This window comes from Epinephelus moara, chromosome 8, assembly GCF_006386435.1.
Source record: "Epinephelus moara isolate mb chromosome 8, YSFRI_EMoa_1.0, whole genome shotgun sequence".
NCBI lineage: Eukaryota > Metazoa > Chordata > Actinopteri > Perciformes > Serranidae > Epinephelus > Epinephelus moara.
The window spans coordinates 36079218-36105762 of record NC_065513.1 but is presented as its reverse complement, the minus strand read 5'-3'; the positions used below and the strand labels follow the sequence as shown (position 1 = coordinate 36105762).

The window sequence follows — 26545 nt, the reverse complement described above, 5'->3', positions numbered from 1 at the left end:
AACAAAACATTTGTGATAAAGAAACAAGTTTAGTACCCCAGACAATACCCCAAATAAAATGGGGCAAGATCATTCAGTGATTTAAAAACCAATAAAATAATTTGAAAATTAATTCTGTGACAGCTTTATGGTATAACACAGTGATATAATAATGCCGTAAAGCCCCTCAATATTTAAATGTTACACAAAAATTGCACACTCTCTGACCTAAAGGAGCTCCTTTGAGTTGTTATGATATTGTCATAAATGTGTGCTACATTGTTATTACAACATTCTAGACGGCCCTTGAACGCAGCATCGCATCTTGGATGAGCTCGCGAACAAATGGTTAGCAGCAGGTAGCTAGCGCTTCGTTACCAGCACAGTTTACATACAGCAACCGAAGTGTTTTGAACTATCCAGAGGGGATTTATTGGATAAATAATTTCTCGTACGCGTAGATGAAAACATTAACGAAATTTACGGTATATAGTTGTACAACTTTAGCGCAAGATAAGTGCTTATATTGGACATTTAACGTTAATGTTAGTTAGCTAACAGTTTCTGTTAAACCTAGCTAACGTTAGCAACAAGTCTGGGACATCAGCTACACTGTGTTTACCAGCCCGAGCTTAATGTAAACTTTTTGTTTTGTCGCCAACGTGACACTACAGTATCGCAAATAATGTGTATGCGACATTTATAAATTAAAAAAATGTCACTGGAAGCTGTATGTAAACTTTAATGCAACTTGAACGAGCTTTCGTAAAGCTGGCCAGTCACATGCACATCTGTGCTTATCTCCTGATAACTAAGCAAATGAATGCTAACTGACTCATCTGCTGCCTACGCTACAGAGTATGATAAACACAATGCCCTGACAGTGCGCTCCGTTTGTAGGAATTAACGACTTTCAGTAAGTGAATAGTGAGTTCATCAGCTGTTCGCCATGGCAAGTGCCTTAGCAGCGAAAATGGGATTTAACTCATTGATGAGAAAACAAGCCAGAAACTTCAACGTCAGGATCTGCACGATGGAGTCAGACATGGAGTTCAGCTGCGAGGTGTGTATATGTGTGTGTGTGTGTGTGTGTGTGTGTGTGTGAGAGAGAGAGAGAGAGAGAGAGAGAGAGAGAGCATAATATCATTTTACTTTGCATCAAAGGTTTTCCTGAGCACATCAAATTTATCTAAATTCTCTCACTGAGGTCACCAGTTATCACGCACTGCAATGCAACTTTAACCATACCCTATGCTTAACCATAATCTGCAATGACAACTGAAGTAGCATGTAGTTACAGAGATGATCCAGGCGACAGCAGTGATAATGGTCGCTCATTAATACATATCATTTTCACTTCTAGACACTAGATGGCAGCAGGTGACTGTGAACAAACGCGAGCAGCACTGTGGGTCTCTTCTACTGGAGACCACATGTCTTATAATTTATCTCCGTCTTATGCAGCAACGAAATCATGAACATTTTAGTCAGTGGCAGAGCTCAATGCAGTGTAAGACTTGCTGCAATGCTGGATGAATCATCCTGCAGTGTGAAGTAAAACACACACTCACACGCACACACAGATTTATGCTGGTTTCAATATATATTTTTGTCCTCCATGCAGTGTTTTTGGTTTAGCATACGACTTGGTTGATACCAAAACTAGAAGGCATCACAGTGACTTGCAGACACCATCTCTGTATTTAAAGGGGAGGAACCCCACCAAAGTTTGCAGCTGGTAATTACACAGAGCAGCGTAATGTTAGTCACAGGTTTCTATTTTCTGTGCTGGGATGATAATTTTATCAATTATGGGTTTTGTAAATAGCATTTAACGTGTATTGGTCATATAGGCAAAATTTTCATTCAGCAGTGTGTATAGATTTTTCGACTGGCCCCCGTTGCCATTTCCCACTGCAGCTTTCCTAATTTCTGGCATTTTTTAACTCAGTTTTTTTCACGTTAACCTAGAATGTACTTGACAGTAGCTTGCACTGTGAGTTAGCTCAGAGGCTTGAGATGAAAGCTATCTAAATTGGTTATGTGCGCCTGATATGCCTGTCTCCTAGCTCTCAGCTGGATCAGGAGAATATGTATGGCTCCCTGCTTTGAACCAGAGACCCAGGTTATGATGGGAATGCCAGGATGTCTCGATTCAGGAGGCACAGCGTCGTATGAAGGGCTGTCAGTGTTTAACCTTATAAAAGATTAAGTGGCTCTGTTCTCTTGCGAAATCATACACATCAGGGGCAGCCAGGAAATGATGTGAATTTTACTGTCAATATTTAGCTCTGACAGACGGAGTTCTCATTGTGCTTTTAGTTTAGTGTTTTTATGCCTTGGCACTGAAGGCATTATGTTTTTGGATTGTCCAACCATCCATCCCATTTTTGTGAACACGATATCTATAGAATGCCTAATCAAATTTGGCACAAACGTCCACTTGAACTCAACAATGAACTGATTAGATTTTGGTGCTCAAGGATCAAGGTCACTATGACCTTGTCTGTCGGGATATCTCAAGAAGGCTGTAAGGGAATATCCTCATATATTGCACAAATGTCGTGGACTTGTAATTCACCTTCTCCGTTAACTAAATTCCTTTTCCGTCAGTCCTGTCATTCTGGGCTGTATGTATCAGTCTTTACTGAGAGCCTCCTGTGTTTTTCATTTATCTGCTGGTTTCACAGCCTCACATTGACAGACAGAGCAGATGCCAATGCCATTTAGACCGTTTCTAAGGTCACAGGAGTGACACAACGGGACTTGACTCTTTTTTTGCAATCAACAAATCCTCCAGAAAGCCACAACTAAATTTAGCTTCCTCTGGATGTGTTCTTGCAGGCGAATTTCCTCTGTTGCCGTCAGAGCGTTGTTACGTTTTACCTACTTGTATTCAAAATCTTTTATTCCCTCTGCTATTCGTCTTTGAAATTCTCTGTAAAAAAAAAAAAAAAAAAAAAAATTATAGCTTTTATCTCTTTTATGTCAATCTGTGTATTAACTTTTAGATTCCTTTATTCCACAGAACACCGTGGCATATTTTTTATTTCTGTTTTTTATTTGATTACTCATTTATTTATGTGTCTACATGTTACTGTATGTCATATTATAGTATGTGTGTAAGGCAAGCTGTTCACTTAAATTGCCCCTGGTGGGATTTGTAAAGTTATCTGAATCTGAATTGTGGTCGAAAGTCAAGCTCACTGTGACCTCACAAACATGTTTTTTGCCATAACTTAATAATTCATGCGCAAATCATGACAAAATTTTACACAAATGTGTAACAGGATAAAATGATGAAGTGATGACATTTTATATCCAAAAAGTCAATGGACAGCCATGGATTAAACTGTAATTGCAACTTGAATTGTTTGCTGAGGCATAAAACCACAGGGTGGTAATTCTAGTTTTCGTCTGTTGCAGGGTAAACAAATTAAGCAAATTCTGGTCATTCAGAATGTTTTGTTTTTCTTTTCTGATAAAATTGTAGAAGACTAAAACATTCATGTGTTCCAGTTCAAGTGGAAAGGAAAGGACCTTTTTGACTTGGTGTGCCGGACTCTGGGACTGAGGGAGACGTGGTTTTTCGGGCTCCGGTACAACGCCAAGGACACAGTTGCTTGGCTGAAAATGGAAAAGAGGGTAAGTGATTCTGTAACAGCCGTGACCCATGTAAACACTTGATAAAGACGTAGCGAGCGTGGAAATGGGATGCAGCGATTCACCGTGCAAATGCTGATTTCTTTGGTTTATCGTCGTAGGTTCTGGATCAGGAGATACCGAAGGAGGAACCAATCACCTTTCACTTCCTGGCCAAGTTTTACCCTGAAAATGCAGAGGAGGAGCTGGTGCAAGATATAACACAGCATCTCTTCTTCCTTCAGGTGACTATAAATCATATAAATCTTCTGTTTTGTTGTTGTGCTGACATTGAGAGTGGTGTTTTCTTCATGTCAAAGTAAATCAGATTGAAAATTATTTGATTTTTAGCTACAGTATAGCTTCTTCCTCTTGCTTTAGGTATACTCTTTATATACTTACCTTATCGTCATCCTGTCTGTTTCCTTAATGTCTAACTTACCATAAAGGCCTTATGAAAAGGTTCTTTGTACACTTACTGACTGACACATTGTCTCCTTCCACTGCTGCTCTCCAAGTTAAAATTTGCTGCAGGCTTACAGGTAAACCTGAAATCCAACATGCCTCTCTGAAGAATCTGAGAATAACTGCCTAGTGCTTGGCTAGTGGGCAGACACTTTTTTTTTTCTTCCAAAACCTGTCTTTCCTTGATCGTAATCTCCCGAGTGGTGCTGTGTTCAAGACTTTAAAAGAAAAAATAGTTCTCAGAAGTGGGTGTCATCCTTTTGAGGAGCCAGATGAAATAAGTGCTTTAAAAAATAGGTGTGTGCGGGCAGGATAATTGATCTTTAACTCTTAAAAGCCTTCAAAATGCTCTGTGAATTTAGGAATATCCATTTCACCCTCGCACACCCAGGCTGACGTGCCAAATCTGCGGCTTCTGATCCAGTGCCAACAGGGGGCACGCGTCCACAGAGTTTCTGACAAGTTGTTGAGCTGAGCTCTCTGTAATACACTTTTTTTTCTTCCATTGTCCCGGTCTGATTGTGTGCAGCCATGTGGAATCAATGCACAACATATTACCGCTGCCCTTTCTCTTCACTTAATACTCTCCGGGGAATTCCTGCAGAGCCTGCCGCACCATTCTCCTCGCAAGAGATGAGATTTGTAACTGTGCTCCCATCGTCCAGTGCTACCAGCCACATTTATCAATTACCAATTAGGCTTTAAGGGCTCAGTTATTGGCCAAGTTAATGACATATTCTCCATGGGATGCTCATCCCCCATAGCATTCATAGCCCATTGTGATGGTTTAGTTATATAGTTTGAGACAGCAGTGTGCTTGTGTACATTTGGATAGAGGCACTTAAGTCACATAAAAAGTCTCTCTGTGTCCTTAATCCGTTTAGAGGTAGTTGAAGCAATTTATTTATTTCAGAGGGAAACCTTGCTAAAAAAAACCAAAAAAAACCTACAGCCGACAAATGACTCAACAGTTAAAGTGGTACACAGCTACAAGCGGAGAAGAATACAAATGCGCAGTGCCTTGCACCGCCTGTCTCCTTATTACTTTGCTCTCATTAATTCCCATAATGTCGGGAGCAGGCCTCTGTTCAGATAGTGTCACAGGCATGACAGCTGGATTAGTGCTTATCAGAAATGATCACCGACCCGGATACAAACACACGCACACACCCCTCACACACTTTAGACCACCTACACAAACTAACACATGCACATCTCCCTCACCTCGGCCCGCAATCTCGGAAGCAACACGCTCTCATTTGTAAACCAGATTGCAGCCGCAGCCTCTTAGCGCTCACCACGATTAGGGGCTGTCACCTCTGGCTCCACACCTTTGTTAGTTCAAAACAAGCAGGAGACAGCCTGCCTGGCTCTGCAAATAATAAGGTTTAAAGCATTAAAATGCCCACTTATATAAGTGCGGCTTGCTCCGTCTAACCTTACAATCCGGCTTTGCGCTCTATATGTAGTTTTGCAAGTTTGTGATTCTATTAGTTTGACAGGTGACGGAGCTCGGGCAGTGACACCTGGCGAGACGTAGCACTTTAATCTGGAGGGAGCTTGTTAAAGTGGATTGCCACCCATTTTAAGAATTCATGTTATTAAATCAACACATGAACCGCTTTTTCTATAAGCTATAAACTGCAGACGTGAACCTTGAATTTGTCACTCATACTGACAGCAGTATATTCACACACGTAGAGTCAGCTCTCTAGCTCAGGGGCACAGAGAGAAACATGAATTATAAAACTGGGCGGCGCTCTCTAATTATAATTTGGAGCTTTTCAAGGCCTCACACATTTCAGTCATGTCATTATATTCTGCCGAGTAGCAAGCAATATTCCTGGAGCAGCGTAATGATCATATGAAATAATGTTGGCTTAGGTATAGCTCTTGTTCTGGTGTCTAATAGGTCCCCATGTGGCGATGATGCTTAAGTCTTACAATATTTATTTTAGAGTTTGTCCTGTTCCCAGTCGAAAATGAGCAAGTGCCAGTGTACTGCAGCAGTGTAGTCGGAAGTTTATTTACCCTCTTTGCAGCATATAATAACCTGATTTTGTGGCCACTAAAAAGTGGTGCCTGAGCAGTGTTTTAGCTGCATGTGGTTCCTTTATTTATTTATTTGAGTGGAATTAAGGGAATAAAGTTCTGGCTGTCAGAAGCACAGTTGTCAGAAAGTTGTGTTTCACCCTTCACTGACACTCCTCTCTCTAAAGTATCAAGTCCTTTTTTTTTTGCTTGTTTGAGTCAAGTTAGATCGCCTGTCAATCTGATTCAGGTCCCTCATCTCACAAGGACCATTTTGTTCCTCTCATGGAAATCAATATAAAGGAGATGTAACACTCTGAGGACGAAGAACAGATGCCCTGATTTTTATTATAGATGATAGTTTCCTCTCAAAACACAGCTTTACTGGATATTTTGTCTTCAGTGCTGTCATAAAATTTAACAGTGAGAAGCCTCTCCGCTTATTAAACAGACGACTATCGTACACTAGAAGACTTTTAAATAATGAAAGGTAAAAGGTGTCATATGTTGACAGTATTCTTGACACTTCGGCATCAATATAATCTTTAAAGATAAACTGTATTTGTTTCAAACTTTCTTCAAACGCTATTTTAGCAGGAGGAAACAGTGGAAATAAGAGGTGAGCGTTTCAAAAATTAGGACTTCTTACCAAAATAAATGCTAGTTGGTGGAGTACAGGAGAACAGAGACTCATTCACAGTCTTGCACCTCAGTCTACCAAGTTTGCTGCTTCGTGTTTGGTGCAGAGAGCGCAGCTATTGTCAGCGTTTGTTGACAGTGTTCATGTCATTGAACTCCAGTATTTGCATCAGCCAAGACTAAAAACTTAACATAATATCAAACATGATTTTATGGAAACATCAACATGAGAAAAAGACTGACTTGAAACAGCTCAGACTGAGTTTTATGACGCCCACACACCAAATGATCGACGTCTTTGGAGCGCACCAGCTGAGGTAAAACCCTTTCGATTATATTCTGACATTGGAAATTTGTCTGCGACGGCGCAATTACCTAAAAAGTAATTTGGTGAAAGGGCGGCATAAACGGCACAGAACATACTGCATTAGCAAGTTCTGAATATATTTTTGTGTGAGAGAGGTTAGGTGGAAGGAAGAGGGCTTTGATATTCAGGTGGAAACATGCACAGCAAAATTAGCAGTGCCTCAAAGCTGATTATATTTGGTAACTCCGCAGGTGAAGAAGAAGATCCTTGAGGAGGAGATTCACTGTCCACCTGAGGCCTCTGTGCTGCTGGCCTCCTACGCTGTTCACGCCAAGGTCAGTGCTGTTTTTGGAACAGGAGTTTTTATTCCTGAGTTATATTCAAGTAAAATCAGCACATTCATCCACCCAGCCAGTCATCTGTGTGTTCTTTAAAAGGTTTATTTATCTTTACTTAAAATTTGCAACTTGTCCTCAAGCATATTTTTTTAATTATTGGTCTGATGAGTTGCTAACAGATGTGAATAATTTACTTCAACATGTTCTATAACTGTGCTAAAGAATGCAATGGTTTTAAGTGTAGAACCAGCAATTTTCAGGGTGGTTTTTAGGCCCATCCCAGCCCAGAGGAGCCGTTAGAGAACACTGCAACATTTGAGTAAACTTTATTCTGAATCTGAGCGTCACATCATCGTATGAGCTGAGTGTTTAAACCAATTGAGTCTATGTGTACACCTGGAGCTGTCTGCACCAGGTGTACCCTCCTTACATCTTTGGTAGTGATTTCTTTGTGGCTGTAGACTATTGATTTAAAAAACTCTGTAATAACCTGTGGTGCCTCACGTGGATTCATTTCATGGCCAACGCTATAATGCATTTCATTTGTTTGTTCATCATGTTTATAGCTAAAGTGCAGTTCTTCCTCGCGTGGAACAGTGCAGAGAGACTGCATGTTTTATCACCAGTGGGTTTGATGATTTTAATCTTTTCATATCTGGTCCCCCTTCCCCCAATAAACTACATAAATCATCCAGAATTGATCCAGAACTCTGCAGTCTGAGTTCTGATAATGACCAGAGGGGTGCACATTACACCTGACGTTCCTTCAGTGGCTAGTTTTGGTATTGATTTTTAAAATAGTAGGCGTGCTACAGGGCCCTGCATGAAATGCCTTTAATGTAAAAACCAGCACCTTGGCTGCTCTGGAAGTAGCCTCTTAAGGAGGGTTTTAGTAGTTTGTAGGGTGGCTCATCCTGACACTGGGTGAGGAACTAAGATATCTGGAAGAAGCTTGGAGGAGGATCACTGTTTCTTTACTTTGAAAGGGACCATTTGAGGTGTTGCAGGCATCTGATGAAATGACCACACAGGTGAATGCTCATAAAAATGGTTAGATTTGTGGCCTGGAGGTGTGTGTGATGACATGAGCAAAGCAGAGGCAGGAAATTATAAACAGGGATCAATGCAGATATAGATTTTATGTCATATCGCCCAGCCCAGCTCAGAGAAGACCTTTTTAGACCGGTTTACTCCAAGAGTGTGTTTGTAATGTTTTTTTGTGCTGTAATTGTGTTATTGTGTCACTTTTTTACTACAGGTTTTATCTTTTAGCTCGTGTGTTAATATTGTTTCACTATTTCTGTTTTCATTATTCAGCTTGGCCTTAATAGAATTAGCATCTGTGTATTAATTACTCACCCTGTGTTACCTTGAATCTGTGAAGAAAACTTTGTTTTCCTCACAGTGAACGAAGAATCCAAAAGCAGAGAAAATGTTTGATGAATTGGAGCAAAGTTTGGCAGCATGTAACAACAGCAAATCTTTATAGAAACACCAGTTTACAAACTCTCCAAGTCTAATTTTTCCAGTCATATTCTCAGTACTTCCCAAACACACTAAAACCTCACTGTTTAAAACATATCTGCATAAAGAGACTCACGCACAGACGTGTAGCGCGCCTGGGCAAGCTTGTCCAGGGGCGATACTCGTATGTGAAAGTGTTTAAATAGTAAAATTTTAGTGAAAATGCATGTGTTTGGAAAGTATTGCGTGTATGACGGCATAAATGAGACTTGGCTTGTACTGCGTGATTTGATATTGTTTTGCTGATGTTGAACGCAGCCCCCATTTGCTTCAATTCATCACAAATTTTCTCCATTTGTGGATTCTTTGTTCACTGTGGAGGCAGAAGTTTTCTTTCTGAATTCAAGATAACAAGGGGTGAGTAAGTGACAAATGATCATTCTGAGGGTGACGTACTAGTTTAAAGGGATACGTCATCGATTTTCAACTAGCTTTGTATCAAACCCCCGCGGTGAAACTCTCTGACATGGATGACGCAAAACGTGTCATTCAGTGGAGTTTTGCTGGCTCTCTCAGGCTGTTCCTCGAACGACAGTCTGTACTTCTGCATTTTAATGTTGCCCGCTACCCATGCTTGCCATGTGACACAAAGAGTATAGAAACAGATCAAGAGTCAGACCCGTCCCCCTCTGCCTCTCTCTGAAAGCGTACTTTATAAACACTATAACCTGCATTAACCTGCATGAAAATGAGCTGCATAAAAATCTTCATTGATTTATTGGTTTTGAGGATCAAACAACAAGTTACCTGAGGTGTATGGAAATCACGCCTCAGGAAAAAACTCCCTTAATAAACCTCCAGCGATCTCAGTCGTTTTGGTTGAAGGATCCCATCTCTCTGAAATCCCCAGGAAAAAGATAGGGATAGTGAGGTGCAGCAGCAGCTTTCTGACAGGCGGACAGGGTCTAGTGAGACTGGAGCTCTACCTCAAAGGTTTGGCTAAGAGCCCTCAGAGGTTCACTTTCCCCGTGCCAATTTAACAGGCCTACGTTTAAAGAGACTGTGTGGGGGAGAAAAAAAATCAGCAAATGAGCTTGAGACTTGTGCTCTCTGCTGTCAGCGCCCTCGATCTGGAAACAGCAAAAAATATGGAGCACCAATCTGTTTTCATTTAATCAGCCGTCCACTTTGATTAGAGCCAGTGAGAGTAAATTGCCGTTGTAAAGGGGAGACAGGTACTTGTTTAGCAGAGCAGCTGCTGAGAGTTTTCTGGCCGACTTTCCCCTTTCTGTTTCTCTCATCATGAGTTGTTTTTGTGCAGCACCACTGTGTCGCCCGTGAAGTTGAGTATATCACGCAGTGGGATCTACTTTGTTACCTGCGCTCATCTTTAATCATGATTCTGCCAGCCTCAAGATGGCAATAACGAGAGAGTAAAGGCATATTCCAAGATGGTATAAATGCTTGAAAGAAGATATATTTCTTAAAATAATATGAATCATAGCACAGTTCAGGTACGCACAGTCACACACAGAATCCATGTGTGTAATCAGTTTCCAGTCGGAGCCAAAAGTGGCGTATAATTCATAACAAACGCAGTAGGAAGTCATAAAAGCTACCACAACCTATGAGTTACAGAGAGTGCATGAGTAGAGGGGATAATAGAAGTTAGGAATAGGGGAGGAATCTGTGCGTGCACAAACGCTCTGACTGACTTCTTCACAATTATATTGCCTTGAACACAGATACATGCACAATGCACATACAGCAGGATTCCTAGATCTCAGTCCACCAGAGAAATATTGTTTCATCACTCATTTGAAAAAATATGTAGTGATTTTGTAAGATGATAAAGGGACAGTTACTCCAAAATCTAAAATACATGTTCCTCTCATCTGTAGTGCTGTTTATCAATCTCGATTGCTTTGGGGTGAGTGGCCGAGTGTTGGAGATATAAGCCGTAGACGTGTCTGCCGTCCCTGCAGTATAAAGAAACTAATGAAACTCAATGGCATTTGGCCTGTGGTGCTCAAAAAAACCTCAACAGCAATATCTAATCCGAGAAATCCTGGTTACTCAAGATAATTAGCAGACCTTGTTGTGAGCAGTTTCATGTAGGTACTACTTTCTTTCTAACGAACTACACCCGCCAACTGTATCACTGCACAGAAGGAAGCCAACTAGGGCAACAGACCCTCACTGACAGCCCAACACTGACCGACTGTTGGTTTGGTATGTCAGGGGCTTTAAAGTCATTGTCCTGCGGGAAAATGGATGTTGTCACAAGTAATGCTGGATGAATGCAACTTTTTAAATGTTTACAAAAGTCAAGATTCTTAATAGGTAAGAAAACCCTTTTGATAATGCATAAAATGTTTTAAATCATCCGATTTAAGAGCCACACTAACTTTTCTGTGGGTATTTGTTTGAGTACAGTTCAGCCTTGGTGGCTCTGCAGAGGTTTCATTGCCTCCTGCTTTGTATTCTGAGTGGGTGCAGCGCTTCAAGGAGGTGTTGACAGGGAATTTCAAGAAACAGCCGCTCTGGAAAAATGCAGAAGGAGTCACTCTGGCATAGAGGTTGAGTAGAGAGGGAGGTTGGTTCCCTCAGCCACAGTGCCGCCGAGGGCGCAGAGATGCGTCTCCAGCCGAGTGTGGAGGGACATGACAAGCTAATAGGAATAAATGACACTGGTGCGAACCTGTGTGTTTACAGGTGGCTTCAACAAGACTTGTACATAAATTAAATTTTTGAAAACTGAATGAGGCAGCTTCCAGGCTGCCGCATGTTTACTTTGCTGCTGTATCCCAATCTGTTTTGCTTTTGTCTTCATCTCATGGCATGTGACGCAGATATGATATGTGAAATATATCTCCAGTCTGTGTAAACAACAAAGAGCTTAACAGAGTTTCACTTTTCAGTTTCAGTTTAGACCACACAATATGTTATTTAATGCTCATGGAATTTGTCAGCTTTGCCTTGAGATTATGGAAATCCTGCTTCATTCATCTGACTCAACTGACATAATATTGATGCCCACCACTGCTTGGGTGAGCCAGCATTAGCATGAGGGACAAAGAGACATGGAGATGGAAAGAAAGTGATATCGCCAGTTTGAACTCCCAGCTGGAAATAGGCTACATGTCAATTCAGTCACAGTTTGTCGGCATGAAGTGTAACTGAGAAGAGAAATAATTTTAAAATGCAGGAGATGTTATCTGTTGCTACTCACCTTCACTTCAGATTTATACCACAGGAGCATCTATTAGCAGAAATGGTATGTAATATTAATAACTATGTTTTCATTAGCATATAATCACCTGAAAATAAGAGCTATTGTGTTTTTGTAACCTTAAAATGAGCTGTTTATATACTGAGGGGGTCCTCTCCCACGGATTCTGCCATGTTTTTCTACAGTAGCCCAGAGTGGACAAACCACTGGCTCTAGATAAGGCCATTGGCATTTTCACAACCCACACCGTAGTTCTCCCTCATGCTTTGCACAGGCTTGCAGTATCACTGCTAGACGCCACTAAATTCTACGCATTAGACTTTTAAACGAGGTATGCCTATGCTTTGAGCTAAATGCTAAGTATGCATGCTAACATGCTTACCATTATAATGCCAACATGCTACTTGTAAGCAGATATAATGTTTACCATGTTCACCAGTCCTAGTTTGTGAACATGTTTTTGGATACTAGCACTAAATATATAGCACCGCAAAGGCTGCCATAACTTTTCCAAGTATTTCGGCATAAATCAAAAGTATTGGACAACTCGAAATGTTGACCTGATGGTGTCACTAGATGAAAATTAAGGGATCACCAAATTTATTTCAGTTAATCCTGAGGGAGACATGAAGGTTTGTACCAGATTTCATGGCAATCCAGTCAGTATTTGTTGAGTTATGTCCCTCAAAACTATTGTGGTGCTGCCAACAGTGCTAAAAATATCAGATATGAACAGCATTTTCAAACAGACCCTGAGACTCTATACAGTTAACATAGCCTTAGTGTTGATTAATAGCCATCAGTGGAAGTAGCCTAACCAGGGTAGATTGTAGATGTAGAATGTAGATTCACATGTGCAGTACCGATCTGACACTCTTGAGAAAATGGTGGTGGCAAGGACAAAGATTATTATCTGAAACACAAGCGAGCATTTCAGTTAGCTTGGAAACAGAAATTTAGTTGGGTGGCGTCAGGGAATCTCCAATTATGTAGTACCCATGGCTTCATAGGAGAAATCTGTATTTGTCACCATGGCACTGTAAATTGATTTTCTTTAAAGTGACTGGACTGTGTCAGAAATACATTTCCTACATTTAGAAAGTGGCTCTATTGACAAGAAGATTTCCATTAGTCAGTGGTCACTGTTGTGCCGCTGGTGATAATTGTTAAGTGCAAGTATTGGCGCATGGCTGTCCTTTGAGAATTGATTGTTGCGGTTAGTTTGGGGTTGTTTAAAATAGGCTAATTGGAAGAGAGATGTGTAAACATTAAGCATCTGAGAGCCCTGTCACTGTCAAAATGCCACCCCATCTCTTACCGAGCTGAAGCCTGGTTGGTGCCATCATACCTCCATAAGTCTATATATCATCAATTATGTAGCAGTTACAAACAAACAGGTGAGGAACTGAGAGAGCAGAAGCTGCGGGGATGGGAAACTTAAGGCAAGGGATCTAATTAAATGCCCCTTGGCTTCTCCACTCTGTTTGCCACTGCACTGCTGTTTCAGGATTTCTAGTCGGTGTGTTGAGCTTATTAAATTCAGGTCTGTAAAGTACTGTTTTCACACTGAAGTGCAGAAAAATAAAATCCAATTAAACCTCATAATAAAAGCAACATTATATACACAGCATCATAGCTTTGGGTTACTTAATTAGAACCACAAAAGCTTCTTATTTGTTGTGTGCAAATTACCAAAAGTCCACCGTTGAAAAAGAACAATCAATGCACTCTAAATTGCGTTTGTAATCTCTTGTCATTATTTAAGAGCTTAATGGTGTTTTTTCTTCCACACACAAGCTCGTGGACGTCAAAATGAGTGGTTTTGATTTCAGTCCCTTACCTTTTTTTTCCTGAGACAATTTCTTTGTTGTGTATATTTTTCCGCTTCTTCAGGTAACTGGCCAACTGAAGGTGACACAGCAATGACATTTTGAGTGCAATTACAATGACAATTGAGCAGCAGCAGAAGGTTTTCTCGCTATCTGAAACCTCAGTGGTAATGTCAGATTTTGGTGTCAGGCTCAGAATTGAACAGGGAATAGTGAGTCCTCCTAGACTACCTATTTTCCACCAAGGTACAACCAAAAAGTTCAGTAGTCATCGAGGGAGAAATCCATGAGAAGAGCAAGAGAAAAAGTACCACTTTTTTGTGTCAGCCTGTCAAAGACAAAGGCTTCTTCAAAAACCCATTATTTTGAAGTTCAACTGTCTCCTTGCTGACTTTGGTGCTTTCACGCTTGAGTTTAAAGGGATAGTTCAGATATTTGAAGTGGGGTTGTATGAGGTACTTACCCCCAGTGAGTGTATTACCAAATGGCAGACTCCAGAGCTGAAGAATGAAGCCAACAACTGCAGTTCTTTGAGTGGCCACTTGAGGCAGGCTCCGGAAGCCTGTCAATCTCCATCGGCCTCCATGTTATAATGCCCAACTTTACAGCATAAATTTACATGCTGGAAGCCTTTTTCCCTTTATGACAACTGTACAGGAGGTGAGCTTTTTATATAACTCACCCGTTTACTCCGTTTGACTGACATGCAGTCTACCAATAGTGTCCTTGGCTTCTCAGTCAGATCCACCCCGTGCTCCTCCACAACACCAGCCTCTTGCCTAAACACGGTCACTTCTGGCTCCAAAAAATCAAGATACAGCCGAGATGCCAAACTGGAGGCTTCAAAATGGAGTCCAAAAGCCAATTGGTGACGTCACAGTAGCTACATCCATTATTTTTACAGTCCATGTGTATTATTACCTACAATAGATGGCGGTCATTACACATCCAATTTGGAGAGGCAGGCAGGGAACAAACACTAAAACTAGGCAATGAACTCCTATTAAAGGGTCATCAGCAAAATATACCTTAACCACGTAAAAAAAAAATCCCACCTAAAAAATAAATATCCAATTAAGTGTACACTGTTTGTCGAATATTTTCACTGCTTTTCCTTGCCATTAGACAGCAATTGGGACTAAAGCGGGAATATCACTCTTTCCACAGCCAGATTCCATTGAGAAAGACAGTAATTAATGGGGGCGTAAATCACCAGTTTCATCACGATACAACATTATATATTGTATATACATTGGTCTGATGTGATTTAGGGGCCTGCGATACATATCAAAAAATATTATCTGCCCATTTAACACAGTGGATTACAGAAGAAGCTGCCACATCTTTCTTTTCTGCTTTTGGCTAAAACAACATGTAAATAACTGTAACCACTAACAGCACATGGGATAAGTTAACCTTCAGGGCTTTCTACCAGAAAGACCTTTCTGGAAGAAATCTTTTCATTTTAATGAAAATCATCATCTTTTTCATAAAACCTCAGGGTTATCTGGCTCAGGGCTCGACAGTGTGAGTGTTTCACTCGCATTTGCGACTAAAAATAGGTGTGTGCGAACTGGAAAAAATATTTAGGCGCACATGTGCGCATGAAAAAATCAGCCGAAGCAGCCTATATTTTTGTCAATAAAAAAATATGATAATCTAACTGCAAATGTTGGAGGAACTCCAGCCGCCTTCCCTCTTCCCTCTTCCCCGTGTGACACGGTTATGGGCGGTTTTCCAAGCCACTGTCGGCACAATGAATATAAGTCCCACTGTCGGCAGCGTGGAAATAGCCTAAGTCAAAGTGTGGAGGAGATGGACCGGGTAGATCTCCGGGGAAGCCTGCTCCGTTCTCCCCGTAGTTCAAATAATTTCAACTCTGAGCGCAGCGCTCGGGCGGAAAATCAGAGCAATGGGACAGCCAGCGCAAAGCGGTTTTACAGCTGATCATGTGTAGAGGCCTTTAGGGACCGCTCGCCCGGTACCGCTGCTGGGCAGGGTGGAAATAAAGCCCTTTTCACACAGAGCGCGCAAAGCGCAGACCTCCGCCGACGAACCCATTCATTATGTATGTGTTACCGCGGCGCAAGAGCGCACCGCTCTGCTGCCGAGCTGAGCGGCGCGCGAGAGGGGCGCATGTCGCGGCGTCTGCGCGACGCCAGCCTGCGCGACGCCAGCCTGCGCTCAAATTGAAATTTTTTTAATTTCACCGCAACGCACTGTGACGACACCTCGGCGCCGCGCGTCCAATAGCAGAGAAGAGCCTGAAGTAGACCCGGAAGCGGTCACCATGGAGCTGTAGCTCCTGAATGAGCCTGTACTCCCCCAAATCCTGTCCTCTGCGCCCTACCCCGTGGTGGGCTCCGCGAAAGCTCTGTGTGAAAGAGGCTTAAGTCCTGCAGAGTTTCAGAGGACCTGGATAATGTTTTAGGATAGTAATAACATTATATAAGGTAATCATATTGCAAAGATAATATATATAAGATAATAACATTAAAGACAAAATTAAATTGCAATACTTTTTCAAAACTGGATGATTTTACCTTTCTGTACATTTTGTATACAAATTCATTAAATAATTTTGCTTGTAAATGTCTATTTGCATCACGTTTATTATGGAAAACACATTATTTTATCAATTTACATTGTGCCCCTAAAGTTCTTTGTGCGCTCCTTACTTTTTCAACTTAGGAGCACATGTGCTCCTTGGGAAAAAAGTTAGCGTCAAGCCCTGTGGCTGAAAGCCCTGAAGGCAAACTGATCGAGGCAGGGATATACCAGCAGCTCCTGGGCTCAGTGAGCTAAAATTTGCTTGTTGTTGCCGCCAATGTGCCGCCAATGTGCTGACTGCTACTGTAATACACTATGAATAAATACCTCATATAACCCATCTTCAAAAGATCCAAAGTGTTCCTATAAGCACTTTTCAATGGTTAAAACTTTTTTCCCCAAAAAGATTCACCCAAAAAATATGTGATTTTCTTACTAAGGATGTCGCGTTAACCTAGTACATACAGCGTGTACAATGTGCAGACTTTATGAATAAGTGAGGTTTTCAAAGTGGCATTTAGTACCTTTGTCTGCCAGATTTTGACACCAATTTGTTACTTTAATACTCTTTAATACACTAGTGCTCTAACAGTGCTGTGTTAAAATGCAAAAGGGTTATGAATATATAAAGATTGCCTAGCTCAAACAAGTAATTTAACAACAAAATAACAATAGTCTCACTGCCAAGGCAAGATACAAGAGGATTTGCTAACAGTATCATGCTCAGAGCAAACAGCAATGCAGAGATATAGGTAAACATTCAAGTTAACCTACTTACATAAATCTACAGTCATAGCCCACTTTTTAAACAGTGGCTACATGTTTAATTCATGTCCTTCCTCCAGTTCTACAGTGGCCCAAAGGAAAATCCCCTCCGCCACTCAGTCATGCCTAATCCATTCATATCTCTCCTCAAACATGCATGATATAATTTGTATCCCGGCTCTGTGATGATAAGTGATGAGTCTCAGTTCTCTCTCAGATATCTCTAATAGCATCATTTACATCATCTTCCAACAACTGGGCCACTGTGTGTGCGGTGCACATTAATGACCTGATGGCAGACCAGCCCCCATTCATTCTCCCAGAGACCCTTTTCTTGCAGGCACTGTAGTTTCATCTTATGAACTGCTCCCAGGAGAAGCATAGTCTGGCCTGTTATTAGAGGGAAGGTGGATAGCGCCCATTAGTTTGGAGAGAATTTTAAACCTTTGGGCACTTTTGCTCTATTTTGCAGTATGGAGACTACGATCCTAGTGTTCACAAACCTGGCTTCTTGGCTGAGGAGGAGCTGCTGCCAAAGAGGGTGAGTGACAGCGGGGTTTACATATTGTCATTGATGAGTGAAGATATGTACATATTTGTCTTATTATGAAGGCCTGTACCTGCATTATGATGCAGCGTGTGATGTATTTTTTTCATGTATATTTATGTTTGCCCCTCTCCATTGCAGGTGATTAACTTGTACCAGATGACTGCAGAAATGTGGGAGGAGAGAATCACAGCATGTTATGCAGAGCACAGGGGCAGGACAAGGTAAAAAGTGCTGCACTGAACTGTACCACCGTGAAATTCCACAGTCATCAGCAAATTTCAATTTTAAGTCCACATAGGATGTGCTTAAAACTTGGTTCCACAAGAAATGTTTTATGCAAAGCTGAAGTCCATTTTGGCAGCAAGATGCAGAAAAACTCATAAAAGTTCTTCTGTCAGGGAGTTTCTTTTTCAGGAAGCATTGATGAATCCACAGTTTGAACTTTTTTAACATCTATTTGTTGGCTGAGAAAATGCACCAGCAACCAATGGCACAGCTTACCACAGCCCATAAGTCATCATTTACATGTAATTATATTATTTGCACAAGAAAAACATGATTTATGTAGCTATTCTCAAAGGAGCAAATGTATCACAGTGAAAATGGTGTTGCTGTAATTGCTTTCATAAATCTAAAATGGCATGAGAATGAAAATCAGTGTTTTTTCTGCACTTTGATCCACCACTAAGCCGAACTTTAACTTTGAAAATTAACAGGGAGTAAGTGTGAGGGATGTGGAGTGTCTTAAAACTCCCGTGGGTGGGGAGGTTTGGGCTGGAAAGTGAGTTCTAAAAGCCACAAACTGAACTGCAGCACTTGGAAAAGTGATAATTGACTCACTGGTGTTGATCAATAACCCTTTCAACCCCAGCAGAGAGCGGGGAGTTGTTGGTCCTTACACCTTTAGCATTTTAATTGTTTAGTAAGTGATGCAGTGCAGTGTGGGTGCAGGAGGTGGTCAGTGGCATTAACTAGGGCTGGATAACATGAAAAGATTATTTTAAAGGGACAGTTCAATCCAAAATCAAAAATACATCATTTTTCTTTTACCTATTGTTCTATTTATCAGTCTAATGTTTTAGTGTGAGATGCCAAGTGTTGGAGATGTCCACCTGTTCTCATTTATATTAGAACTAGATGGCACTCTGCTTGTGGTGCTCAAGGCGCCAAAAAAATACATTTGAAGAACAGAACAGCAATGTCTCTTTCTATTAGTGGCTCTGTGAGGCTGCAGTTAGGACCCATGGGCTTTAAGCTACATGCTAACATGCTCACAGTGACATACTGATGTTGAACAGGTCTACAGAGTAGATCTTTGGCTGATGGGAATGTCTTTAGTTTGCAGGGATTTGGTCATAAAGCAAAGTATTGAGATAATTAAAAATGTGTGTATCTTTTCTAAAGAAAAGTATCTCAAAAGGAGAAAAAAAAATATATTTCAAAATTTATACTGAATCTCAGGTATTGTATGAACACTGAGTTGCAATGTGTATCTCTTTAATATAATGGAACTAAATGGTACTCAGCTTCTGGTGCTCAAAGCATCAAATAATACATTTGAAAAAATCAACAGCATTGTCTCTTTCCACAAATCATGACCTGGTTACTCAAGATAATCCACAGACCTTGATGTGAGCAGTTTAGTGTAGGAACTATTTTCTTTTTCCCGAACTACACCCACCAACCCTGAACACAGTAAACTTAAAAACCTGCAGAACTAGAGACACTCTTGTCAGCCTCAGATGTCTTTGTGTTTAGTGTAAATAAGCGAACGTTAGCATGCTTACATGCTATGCTAAGACAGTGAACTTAAGACCTGCTTAACATCGCATGTTAGCGGTGTCATTGTGAGCACGTTAGCATTTAGCTTAAATGACTAGTGTGCCTAACTCATAGACTGTAAAAAAATAATGGATGTAGCTACTGTGAAGTCACCATTTGGTTTGTTGACTCCCATTTTTGAAGCCTAGACTTTGGCATTTTGGCCATCGCCATCTTGGTTTTTTTTTGGAGCCAGAAGGGACTGTATTTGGACGGAAAGGGTAGAACTCTGGATGAGCGAGGGGCGGATCTGACTGAGAAACCGAGGACACTTAAGCCTTAATAAAACTGACACGGGCGAGTTAATGTACCCCCCCCTAAAGGTTGCAGCTTGGTCTAACTACAGCCTCACAGAGCCACTGGTGTGACTGTAGACTTAGTCGTTTCCACAAATCCTCTTTTCTCATTGAACACAATCTAAAATCTAAACACAAACACTCATACTGGAGCAGACTAAAATTGGAAAAAGACAAAAAATTACAAATCCGACCACATATTCTGTGCTGGGTTTTGGTATGTGACAGTTTTTGGTACACTGTATAAAGGACAGATGCCCTTACCAAATAGAATTAAGATTTGATATTCAGTCCCTTGAAATTAAATGTTTACTTCATCTTCATTTTGGCTCTAATTCATTTCCAACTTAATAATAAATTGATTTTTTAACCTGGTGTCAGCACAACATCAAATTAACTGACTTGCTTGCCGTGCGTATCCCCATGTTCATTTTCATAGAGCGCAACTCTGACTCTAACTTCCCCAGCATTAATCAAGCATTACCACTTAAATTTCCTGTGACCCACTCCAAAGTCAGAAAGTACTCAGCGTCCAACCTAGTTAAGATTTGTTTACTTGGCATAATGCTCTGTTGCCTTTTAAAACTTTGATGAAGCTTAAATCATCAATTTCCCACCACCCATATCAAACAGCCTGTTATTAAAAGTTTAGGCGGAAGCATGCCCTGATTTCTCCTCCACCATCAAAGTATGCTAATGCTCTTTTTTTTGCTGAGTTGACCCTGAAATCACGACAGATCTGCCAACCAGTCTGCGGAGAGAGAGGAAGAGGAGAGTTTGATGCATTTGATTTGTCTCTAACAGTATTTAGAGTCTTGGAGGCATCAGAATAAGTCCTCTTTTCCATCAAGCATGACCTCTAAAGCCTATTAGCGAATTATAGTTGTGTTTTGTGTCAGTACTGTGCTTGTGTTTTCACCCTCGCAAGAGCTGTGTGGCAGAGTTTTTATAGATCACACGCAACATGACAGATGCTACGCACAAAAGCAGAGGAAACAAGGTCTGATCTCCTTTTTCTCTCCACTTCTGCACCTCCTCTCCTCCCACCCTTCCCTCCCTCTCTTCTCCATTCCCTTGGATCCCTCTCAATCTCTTCCTCTCTCTGTCTGTCTTTGAACCAGGGATGAAGCTGAGATGGAGTATTTAAAAATAGCTCAGGACCTGGACATGTATGGCGTCAATTACTTTTTAATCAGGGTGAGCCAATGCTGCTTTGCTATATCTTTACAATGTAAGCCAATAGGAGAGATTAGCAGACGTGTCAGTTTCACTGTGGTGTTATGGAATGAAGTCAGGGAAAAGCAGTCTGACTCTCCTGCTCTAAACTGTCCCCAAGTTGAATCTATTATTTGGATTTTGAGCATTTTTTTAAACAAGTGAGAATTTTCTGGGGTAAATGATCATTTGCTATTTGACACCGGATCATTTCCAGGTGAATCAGAGCAAAAACAAACTTGTAACAACTCTATACAAGAACAGAAATTCACTTGAGGTGGCTCTGGCCTTGATCAGTGTATTCTCTTAAAGGCCAGGACATTTTGAAATACCACCGAGAAGTCAGCCTCATTTTAAGTAATTCACTGTAGCATTACTTTTCAAGTAAACAAGCCCAGACTGCAAATACACCCACAACTGGCATTGTTCAGCTCAACTCTAACAAATAGTGTTGGCAAGCAGAGCCGCCACGATGCCACCACAGTGCCACCTCTGTCAATTGCAAGTCTAAATGAATGTTGGCTGAAGAGCAGTCCCACAACTGCATGCTCATGTCCCTTAACAGACGGGCAGAAGAAAAGCTTTGTTTACTCTGCTGTATGTGGTTTAGAATAAAAAGGGAACAGATCTTCTTCTGGGAGTGGACGCCCTGGGTCTGCACATCTACGAGCCGGACAACAGGCTGACACCCAAGTGCTCCTTCCCTTGGAATGAGATCCGCAACATCTCCTACAGCGACAAGGAGGTGGGAGAATTTGCTGTTGCATTTCATGACAAAGACTGGTGGAACGGTACTTATAGATAGGCGATTATATAGTATAATAGGTTATTGATTGCGACAGGAATCATACTGTGTGTTATGCTGTCATTCTACAAGTAGAGACATTAGCTTGTTTTACTAATAATGACACGTTATTTAAGTGTTTTATTTTATTTTGTTTTTATTTTTATAGATCTTCCATTTTGTAAATATGAAATATTGTATTTTTAATCATTAGCTTTTGCCGCCACATGTTGATTTTCTATTTTTGGAGCTGGATCGTTCATTAGGAGCACTGTTGGATTGTTTGGTTATTCAGTGCACCACATTTTGGAAGCATAGTATGTACTTAGGCACAGTGAAAGTGAAACTTAACTGCTCATCAATTTATATAGAAATAGAACACTCCATTACTTAGAACAACAGCGTTCTCATTTTAGTGTTGTCTATCATTTTCCAACCCACATTCCCATAGAAGCACTGGGTCTAACCTGTGTAACGGCAGCAACAGAAAGTTCCCTTTACTCATCTTTGCAACAGCTGCTCCTCTAATCAATCGAGCTGATCTAATAAGCTCTAACTGCAAACCAACACTCTCTCCCCGCCACCAGCTACCGCCATACATAGATTTTAATTCTGTGTGAAACACTGTACATATATATATATATATATATATATATATATATGTATATATATGTCGGAAAATATCTTTATCAATATTGTCATTTTGACAAATTTCTTTTTTTGTGAGTTGATAAAACATCTAGTATTCTTGTCTCCTCAATGTTTAGTTTACCATCAAACCTCTGGACAAGAAAACCAATGTTTTCAAGTTCAACTCTTCACGGCTGAGAGTCAACAAGTTGGTGAGTTCAGCTGAAGGTGTTTTGGCTGTGCTAGTAACTATTGCTTTTCCACCACAATAGCAGACTGGAATCCATTTGATTTAATTAATGGTTTATTTTTGCAGGGACAGCACACAATTAAAAGTAATTGCACCAGAATTAGCAAGCAGTTAATTTGCATCTGTTGTCCCTGTCCATCATTTTGGTTTGTTTCTCATTGTGAGGGTGAAGAAAAATGTCTGAAATGGCTGGTGAAGTCGAGTTATGAGACATACCAACCATTTTAACATGTCATTTTAAAAACAGCAGCACCCATTCCTGGTTTTGTTGCTCTTGTGCAGATCCTCCAGTTGTGTATAGGGAACCATGACCTGTTTATGCGCCGGCGCCGGGTGGACTCACTTGAGGTGCAGCAGATGAAGTCTCAGGCCAGAGAGGAGAGGGCCAGAAAACAGGTACTGATGATGGAGGAACATAATGATGAAGAAGAGACCATGGGGTTGAACTATTTAATGGCCACATTTCTATGTAGTCTATGTCTCTAATGTAGTGCAAATTTCAACGAAAATTCCAGCAAATGGGCAAAAAAAAAGTGAATTAATGTGTGTTTTCATTCAAGTACTGTAATGCAGAATATTGTCTACCAATTTATACTTGTACTTCACTATAGTTTAGTTGGAAGTATTGTACAAGTTACACATTTATGGTAGAAATATGGAAATATGGTATTAATGTTTATTTGAAGTTTTAATTTAGGGAATGTTACAATCTCCTCTTGAGCTCAAGCACATTATGCTTTCATCTTTCACCATATTTTGTCTCTTGATTCTTATTATAAGGTGATTCTAAACTAATAAAAACATAGTTATAAATATTAAATTCCGTTTCTGGCAATAGATCCCCCTAAACCCTTCACACTGCTCCTTTAAAGCTCCAGTAGGCAACATTGTTTTGGTATAATTGAGTAAAAATTTTATAATATCCTCTAAGCATGTTCAGCCTCTAAAGAATCAGTATCGTGCCGATGTGCATCAACCAATCAAAGGTCAGCTCAGACCACTGCGTTCCTATTGGCTGTTCTACTGCATATGCGTGTTCCCGTGCCGCCGGCAGAAGGGGAGAGCAAGCGGCAATGGCAAACGGTGCACCAGGTAAAATAGCTATTCCAGCATTGGCTACAACTGCCTACATGGCTAAACCCAAAAAAAGGAAGACAGAACTCGGTTCCCCGGAGCCCTGGAGGGAGGGGAAGGGTGAGGTGGTGCCGGGCGTGGCCAGAGGGCGCAAGGGTCAGCCTTGGGAACGGAGACGAGGGCTCTCCGCGGAGAGGGAGAGCCGAGCCTCGGGAGTATGTGCGGGTCCGCGAGGGAGGGATGGGGCGGGCTGCTGTGCGGTGAGGGAGAGCCGAGGCTCCCAGAGAGGGAGAAATAGAACCAAGTAGGATAAAATACTTGCATGCTGCTCTGGTAGGAGGGGCTCAGGGCGGAGACGAATGAAAACTAACTCAGATGAGACTCAAAAATCAACCGTTTTCAGGCTTTCTACCTACTGCAGCTTTAAAGTCACGTTCTTCACGTACATCATGATTTATTGTGTGCTGACTGATGACTAAAATGTGTATCCACTGAACTTAATTGCACTTTCTTTTCATCAATGCACCAACTTGTCTACCTCAGCCAAGCATAGAAATTTGCTTTTGCAGTATTTCTACTTTTTATCAAATTGCCATGGTTTCCACTCATGTCTTTTTATGCTCAAATTGAAAATTCACATAAAAACAAGCGGATGGAAACACTCTGTGGCACATAATGTCTTCTGTTTAGCCACTTTGATGTTATTTCACACTTAAACAGCATTTATGTCTTTGATGTGTGTTCACATTAACGTTTCAAGTCATACATGAAGGGAACGCAAACACCCACAAATCAAGTATACTGCTTTGTTAGGACATAAAAGCAACTTTTAAAACTTTATTTTTTTTCCTACAAAACAGAGTTCTGATTGTGTTTCCTGTTGATGTGTCTGTCAGGTGCACCTGCTTCATGATTTCTCTTGTTGAATTCAAGTTGCGCTTTGTGCATTGTAATTTTGTCCATATTCTATCCTTTCTTTGTTCTGTTCATTTTTTGTCTTTGTCCATATTTCCACTCATTATTCGCACCATATCTTCTGTTCTTTGTCCACAATCCACCTGTCTGTCGTTCAGGTAGAGAGGCAGCGTCTGCAAAGGGAGAAGCAGCTGCGTGAGGAGGCAGAGAGAGCCAGGGATGAGCTGGAAAGGAGACTGATTCAGCTGCAGGATGAGGCTCACATGGCTAATGACGCATTGGTAAGATTCACTTGGTTAGCTTAACCCCAAATCCACCATTTTGTTGGCTTTGTCTCATACACACCAGGCTTTAAAACAAAATATTTTGTCAAATTGAGCTCGCCTCACACCATCTTCACTTCACTTCCTCACAGTGTTTTCTGTTTTTCATGCCATTTATTCATTCTTCCCCTTTAATGTCTCTCACTGTCGCCTCTTTCCCCTCCATCAATCTCCCTCGCTCCTTCTGAATTCGTGCACATCCCTCCCTCTACACTTGTTTCTCCTCTTTATCTCTGCACACATTTTCATCTCTCACCCAATTTCTCTTTCTTTGCTCCACTTCCCCATTTCTCCCCTCCCATTTTCAACTTTTCTTTTCCCTTTTCCCCTTTCTTGTGTTTGCCCTTCCTCCTCCTTCTCCTCCTCCCGCTCCTCTCCAGCTGCGTTCAGAGCAGACGGCGGACCTGCTGGCTGAAAAGGCCCAGATCGCGGAGGAGGAGGCTAAGCTGCTGGCCCAGAAAGCTGCCGAGGCCGAGACAGAGATGCAACGCATCAAAGTGACTGCCATCCGTGGCCAGGAGGAACGGAGGCTCATGGAGCAGAAGATGCTGGAGGCAGAGATGCTGGCCCTCAAGATGGCCGACGAATCGGAGAGGAGGTGGGGAGAGGACTGCATGGATGAATCGTAGAGTGTACAGCCATCCATGCTGCAGTGAATATGATTCTGATCCAGCTTTGGCTGCTATGTGGCATTGTTTCTGTCAAACTCTCCCATACTCATATACTTGTTCTTGTATCCATCGCACACACACTCATATGCACAGTATCCATAGGTTTTTAGATCTGTAAATAACTTAAGTCCACTCCTTACTTACCTTCACAAAGTTTTTTACCTTAACTTGTAATGCGAATACATTAAGCTCGCAGGAGCCTCAGAGACACAGTTCCCTAAATAATTTCAACTTATGAACCTACCAGATGTTTTTGACTTACCATACAGCCTAATGTCAAAGTGCACTAACACACCGCAGCACCTCAGTTTGCTCAGAAGCCAGTCGATGCTCTGTGAGCACAGACCTAGGTAACGCAGCTGCATTTAAATTGCCCGATCAAAGAACTCCTAACTTGTTTAAAATCATTTAATTTTAAAGGCTTTGTTCTTGCACTGCAGCTGAAAGGCAGGTAATCATGCGGTTACAGCCACACTGCTGCACACAGAAGAAAAAGAGGGAGAAAGCTTTTGTTCAGCAGCTTTTCTCCTAGGTCTGAGGTGCAGCAGTTAATTTGTGCTCGTTAATTGTAAGCAGTAGTATCGATTGATGGAGGGAGTCCCTGTCAAACACTCTGTTTTCCCACACATTGAAGCTCCACAGAGCTAAAACTTTTTCATTTGTTTTATCTGTGCCCTAAAGAGAAATTTGGTCATTTTCTTTTTCATACATCCCGGATTGGTTCAAACAAGTACTTATCATGTATCTGCTGTTGACTTTTTTTTATTTCTTTAGA

General features: G+C 41.2%; 1 protein-coding gene across 1 annotated transcript in view; it reads left to right on the top strand.

Annotated features, from left to right (window-relative positions):
- Nucleotides 1-337: 337 nt before the first annotated feature.
- The window catches only part of nf2a (NF2, moesin-ezrin-radixin like (MERLIN) tumor suppressor a), a 42163-nt gene continuing 15955 nt past the window's right edge, over nucleotides 338-26545 (top strand). The window contains exons 1-12 of the mRNA XM_050050645.1: nucleotides 338-1042; nucleotides 3499-3624; nucleotides 3744-3866; nucleotides 7315-7398; nucleotides 17714-17782; nucleotides 17930-18012; nucleotides 21030-21105; nucleotides 21734-21868; nucleotides 22675-22749; nucleotides 23070-23183; nucleotides 24935-25057; nucleotides 25480-25697. Of these exons, the coding sequence (XP_049906602.1) occupies nucleotides 929-1042; nucleotides 3499-3624; nucleotides 3744-3866; nucleotides 7315-7398; nucleotides 17714-17782; nucleotides 17930-18012; nucleotides 21030-21105; nucleotides 21734-21868; nucleotides 22675-22749; nucleotides 23070-23183; nucleotides 24935-25057; nucleotides 25480-25697 (1340 nt within the window). The 5' untranslated portion in view covers nucleotides 338-928. The remainder of the gene's footprint in view (nucleotides 1043-3498; nucleotides 3625-3743; nucleotides 3867-7314; nucleotides 7399-17713; nucleotides 17783-17929; nucleotides 18013-21029; nucleotides 21106-21733; nucleotides 21869-22674; nucleotides 22750-23069; nucleotides 23184-24934; nucleotides 25058-25479; nucleotides 25698-26545) is intronic.